The sequence below is a fragment of the Pogona vitticeps genome, chromosome 1, assembly GCF_051106095.1.
Source record: "Pogona vitticeps strain Pit_001003342236 chromosome 1, PviZW2.1, whole genome shotgun sequence".
Taxonomy (NCBI): domain Eukaryota; kingdom Metazoa; phylum Chordata; class Lepidosauria; order Squamata; family Agamidae; genus Pogona; species Pogona vitticeps.
Genome location: NC_135783.1, coordinates 120,242,607 through 120,248,606, shown reverse-complemented (window position 1 = coordinate 120,248,606; position 6,000 = coordinate 120,242,607). Strand labels below are relative to the sequence as shown.

Sequence of the window (6,000 nt, the reverse complement as noted above, 5' to 3'; positions counted from 1 at the left end):
TACCTTAAAAAAATGAACTTGTGATACATTCTTGGTGCGCTGTTGCTATTCAGAATATTTTTCATCCCTTGGCTGCTGTTCTCTTCTAACTTTGACTTCATTCTCCCAAGCTTCTTTCCCCATATGGCTGTTTAATTTGATTGGCAGAATTAACCCACATTGTTCTATTTGCAAGCAGTCATGATATAGTATCAGGAGTATGCCATCAGGCATTAACAAAATCACATTGATGACCATACCCAGAAGGAATAAGTAGCAATGTGGTGCAAGCAAAAGGATGCAAGGCCAAAGAAGGAGGGAAATGGCACAGAAAGGTACAGCATTTAACCAATATGAACAGTTACGGATTTTAAAAAATGCTGATTTTTAAATTAATCATGAAAACAAATGCAAAGCAAGATAAGGGATTTCTGGGTGAAATGGCTTACTTGCATCCTATTTAAACAACCCTCGGACCTGGTTATGAAACCTCTTTGGTAGCTTTGGTGAGTAATTTACACCCATTTGAAGCAGGAATATACTCTTTTTGGTTCTGCTGAACTTCATGGTGGTTTTGAGGATTATCAGCTATGATGGCCTTCTATCTTGCCAGTCTGCGATGGGTTGTCAAAGCCCCACTTCATGATGTCTCTTATTCTTCCTGAAGATCTGAATTCAGAAAGAGGTACTGGTGGATTCCTTTTCAATGCTTTCATTGTCGGTTTTCAAGGTTTCATCATTTTGTTTGCAACTGAGTTGCTTCTTTGTATCAATGTGGTTTTAAATTTTATATTTTAATTGAATTAATTGTTGGTGGATTTTTACTATAGATGGCTGCTTTGATTGTCATTTTTTTGGCAGAAGGCAAGATAGAAATTTAATAAAGGGAAAAATAAGCATTTCCTTTAGTTTAGGTTCATGTACAGGTTTTTGTATTTGTTAAAAAAAATAATGAAGACTACGCAAATGTATTAGAGTATTTACCAGACGTATTTTAGAGTTATAATCCACTAAGATACCATTGGCATTGTTCTCAATAATTATATGAAATAAAATTATTAACTCCTTTCAATTTTACTCCACACTTTCAACTGCAGAACAGATAATAGAACCTTGAAATACATGCTTTTAGAAGATTCTAGTATTTCACAAAGGAAATTGTCACAAAGGATTAGAATTCCTTTTTATAAAGCTTTTCAGTATGTGGGTAAGTCAAAGTGGAATCCTGCCTATTCTTTTTATACAAAAAGAATTTGATAAATGTCTTGAAGCAGCCTAGAGAATGTTAAAAGCTTTGTGTATATGAATGTTTTGATCCCTGTAAAGAATTAATTAATTCATCACCACCATTCACATCATGCTGAGCCCTTCCAAATGCACGCCTCTCTCCACTAGTTTTTGTTAAATCTAACTTCCTGCTGCTTCAGTTGAAGGATGTTATGTTTTTACTACTTATATATACAGTATATCCTTGTGTGTATTTCTCTCTTTCTCTCTGTTATATGTCATCGTATGTCATCTGGAATTGACTTATAGCAACTGTAACAGGATTTTCAAGGTTAGATATTTAACAATTGGTTTATTAGTTCCACACCCCCTGCACTGTGAGTTTCCATGACTGATCAGCGATTTGAGCCTAGCTCCCATAAAAGGTAGTCCACCACTCTATCCACACTGAATACCACATATTCTCAGAGTCCTCACTATGTTATTTTCAAAATCTTATGTTTTGAATATATACACATTTGGATGTAACCCTGTCTACCCTGCCTTTTCTCTATTTCTGTCAATGTGTGAATTGGATAGATGCACGGCAGTTACATGATACTCGCCACGCCAGAGAAAAGGGTTATTCTGAATGCTGTGTTTGTCGTGCATCCTGAAATTTTCTTGTGTAGATGATGTCAGATAAATACCTTATAACGTGGAGCTGAACTGATGTAATCCCTCACTGTGTCAATTTAGACAAAAAGTTAGTCCTCCATTGATATTATGATAAGAAGGTTGGTTAGCTTTGCACACTTTCCCTCCCCTCTTTTTCTCCAGAATGGTTGTCCACAAACAATCTGAAGACCCTACTTAGATTTGAGACTAAGTAAAGATTCTGTTATGCTCCAATGCAGGAAACTATTATTAATTAACCATTTGGGACCGCGAGTCACCACAAGCCAGAATTTACATGATGGCATATTATTATTATTCTGAAAGTATGTTTTATGAAACCAAAACAGACAAGCTACAATTCCACATAATCACACATTATAAGGCTCTGTGGTTACACAGAATGAGGGAGTAGATATTTCAGATGACTTTCATGTCCACCAAAGAGGAAAACCCAAAGAAGGGAGAACCCAAGTCCAATTTCCTCACAGCTCATACACAAAAGCCTAAACAATGGTTTAGCGTTATTTCTGTATAGGCCCTTAAGCATTACTCCAGCCACATCAGAGCTGCTTCTCCATGACCAACTCTTGCACTGCTGTGTTTCATGCGATATATTTTGATACTTATAATGATGATTTTATATGATTATATTTTATGATGTTTTATAACTGTTTGTAAGCCACCCCGAGTAGACTCTGTCTAGAGGGGCAGGGTAGAAGTCAAAAAACAAACAAACAAACAAACAAACAAATAAATAAATTTATATGACCCAATCTCTAGCTGGGTTGATTTAGTCAAGGATGTACACCTTTCTTTGTCTTGCTCTTGTGCACAAGCATGAGAATTGTACTTTTCTTATCTTCATTTGTGAAGTGGTGAGATACTTTCCGTTGATTTAAATGAAAGCTTTCACTTGTGCAAGATTTATATTTGCACATTTTGTGCCAGTATTGTAGCTACACTATGACCAAATGTGTTAATGTTTAAAAATTAGAAGCACTAGATGAATGATTTGTGTCTCAATTTGGATCAATCACCCAGCCCTTCTCTGCTTGCTGAGAGAATGTTCTTCATTTCAGAAAGGTGAAAAGCAGTTTTGCACAGATGACAGAGATCTCAACTGGAAAAAAACACACAACTGATTTTTGCACTGTAAGTGGGGAAATCTTGTCAGGGGCTAACAAGCTCTTGATAGACGATCTGCCTCATTAAGAACAAATGATCCAGTGAGATTTCATCCTGTCCCTCTCAGCCACATTGATGGGGAGCCGGAGCCTACTGCAATGATGTTAAGCATGGCATCATTCACTCTGTTGGGAGTGTCTTCGTGATTCCACAATCCTGCTTTCTACATCCATCAGGTGGTTTATTTAAGTGGTAATCCAAACACACAGGAGTTCCACATGGATGTCAAGGGCAAATGAATGGCATTTAAGCAGCCTTCACACATTGCATCAAACAGGTAACTTAGACAAAGTTAAGATGTAGCAATTTCCAGTCATTTATAAACCGCCATTTTTTAAAAAAAGGCATGAAATTCAGTTTGGTTTAGAAACGACCACATAACAAATAACTCCTCCTCTTTCTTTACTCAACCACTTGATGTATATCGATTGCTCTTGTTATAGGCAAGCAAACTACTGACCTGCAATAAAAAGTTCTTCCAGGGCCGTCAACACATTTACCTCCATTGAAACAGAGAGATGAGTTCAGAAGAGGTTCAGTGCAAACATCAATATCCACTTCACAAAATTCACCAGTGTATCCGCTCAAGCAAGTGCACTCAAATGCATTGACCAAATCTTGACAAGAACCACCATTAAGACAGGGAGTAGATTCACATTCCTGAAGAGATAAATGACAATAAATTGATTTTCAGAGCCTTAGCAGTATAATATTGCTTCCTATGAACAGATCTCTGCACTTCACTCAAGATACTGAGAAATATGGTCTTCCTCAATAAAACACTTTTTGCTTAACTTTAGGTACCTAAATAGAGCCACTGATCTTAAACAAGTAAGAAGTTATCAATTTTTATTGCATGGATCTTGGCAAGAATGGAGGATTAATCTCTTGGAGGATGGAATACATAAATAGTGAGGCTTGTTTGTCTCTTTCTTTCTAGTCAATTGAAAGAAAAGCTAAGTAAAGCTTTATACATGGCAACAAAAGCTTGCTATTCACAGGTAACCAGCGGTTTCATTCAGTGGAAAGTGATTTCGGTCTGCACTGCATGAACACTATGTGGCACTGATTAGAACTACTGTGGAGATTATTATGCATTATTCTTATGAGCATTCAAATTCCATTTTGGAAATGATACATAGTTTACAATCAGCTGTTACAGAACAGAACACATGTGGTGAAATCCAATTGTTAGTTCCAACTAGTGTCAGCCTTCAGTATCACTTGATCATAACTTGACAGTTAAGCAACTGAATTGATTTTTCTGGTTCTCTTTAACTGGGACTAGCACTTGGATTTAGACTATTGCCCAAATTGGTGGATCCAGGGGTTTAGAGATAGGATCTTCATAACAGACCCTATCTGATTCCATTGGCAGCATCCACTCTAGCCAACAGATCTGTTTGCAGAAGACTGAAACCACCATCTGCTGAAGAATGAAACTGTATTTGGATCCTTTTTTTTTTTTGGCTGGGTCAGGGCAAGAGTTAACCAAGGAAAGAGATAAAAATGAATATCAGCATTGCAAATATTTTAAGGAGAATAAAACTCCAAAATTAATATCCATACTGGAGAGCTATATAGATTTTCTTCCAGCGAGCTGGTATTTACTCATTTATTAATGCAGCAGATTCACTCCAAACAGCTTTGTTTGGCATGCTATGGGGCTTTGGCGCAGCCAGCAGGGATTTGCGGTCTGTTGTGAACAGGAGGAGAAAATTAAGTCCAATGTCCAGGCATCATTTATGGAGTATTAAAATATGTAGGAAATTATTATGTGGGAGTTTATTATTCTTATTAGGGTTTTATTATTGTATTAATAATGAAAACTATGTTGTGGAAGTACTGAGAGCAGAGGACATTTTACCAAAGTTAAAAGCAATGTAACAAATTCTGCATATAACAAGACTCTATAGATCAGATTAGTATATTAATGGAAAATTGAAAAATGGCTTCCTGTTCTAATCACTAATCTTTCAAGTCATATAGATTTACTAATAGTGACATAATAAGAATGTTGCAAATGTACTTTCATTCTCCCAGAGCATTAGTCATAGTGCTTGATTTTATTTTATTTTTTCAGTTATCTTGTTTAGTCCAAAATTATGTGACATGTGAAGACTGTGAGCATTCAAAGAAAAAGGCAAGGCTATAGAAATATTCATTCATAAGCTAGGAGTGTGGCATATGGCTACTTACTTGCTCAATTGTTTAATTTATATACCACCTGATTAGTGAATTCACACTACTCTGGGTGGAATACAAACAGGCAAAACCCTACAACCACCATCCACTTCATTCTCATAATAACCATCAAAATGGCACTATAACCAACTTGAGTATGGTTTACAGAAAACCTAAACATGATATGTTAAATATCTGTGAACATTTCAGTCATCCAGGTGTGGTTGTCTGGAAGTTGAGTCATGACAACTGGACTTCTTTCTTGTTAGGTTGAAATGTTTCGCTACTCATCCGACCTAACAAGACAGAAGTCCAATTGTGATGAGTCAATTTCTAGATCAAACGTTAAAATTAACATCATTTGAGGGTATGATGTTTTTAATGGCTGCCTTATATCATTCTGCCTTGAGTAATTTCTTGAATATTGGAAGGAATGAAGCCTGATGCACCTCGACTGGCAATTTGTTCCACAATGTAGGGGCTATTACATCTTACAATGTGGTTGAAATCTCAATGTATAGTCCTAACCTTAAAAAAAAAATCCTGCACCTAATCCAAAAAAATGCAAGCAATGGCAGACAGGACACTGTCTGCTGCGGCATCCAGACAGTAAAAACCTTCTGTCTTTTTCTTAATAGATTGAATCTCTTGAGGAGAAACAGAGCATTCAGAAACTTGCATCTCCTACTTGTAACAAGTGACAAATATTGTGAAGGACCATCACTGGATGCCTCAAGTTACAGTGAAACACCATGTGTAGGGTGGGGT

The 6,000-nt window shown here is 36.6% G+C and overlaps 1 protein-coding gene across 1 annotated transcript in view; it reads right to left on the bottom strand.

The window, feature by feature from the left end:
• Positions 1–828: 828 nt before the first annotated feature.
• The window catches only part of LOC140701680 (uncharacterized), a 94,849-nt gene continuing 89,677 nt past the window's right edge, over positions 829–6,000 (bottom strand). Inside the window, exon 8 of the mRNA XM_078386658.1 lies at positions 829–3,708. Within this exon, the coding sequence (XP_078242784.1) occupies positions 3,451–3,708 (258 nt within the window). The 3' untranslated portion in view covers positions 829–3,450. The remainder of the gene's footprint in view (positions 3,709–6,000) is intronic.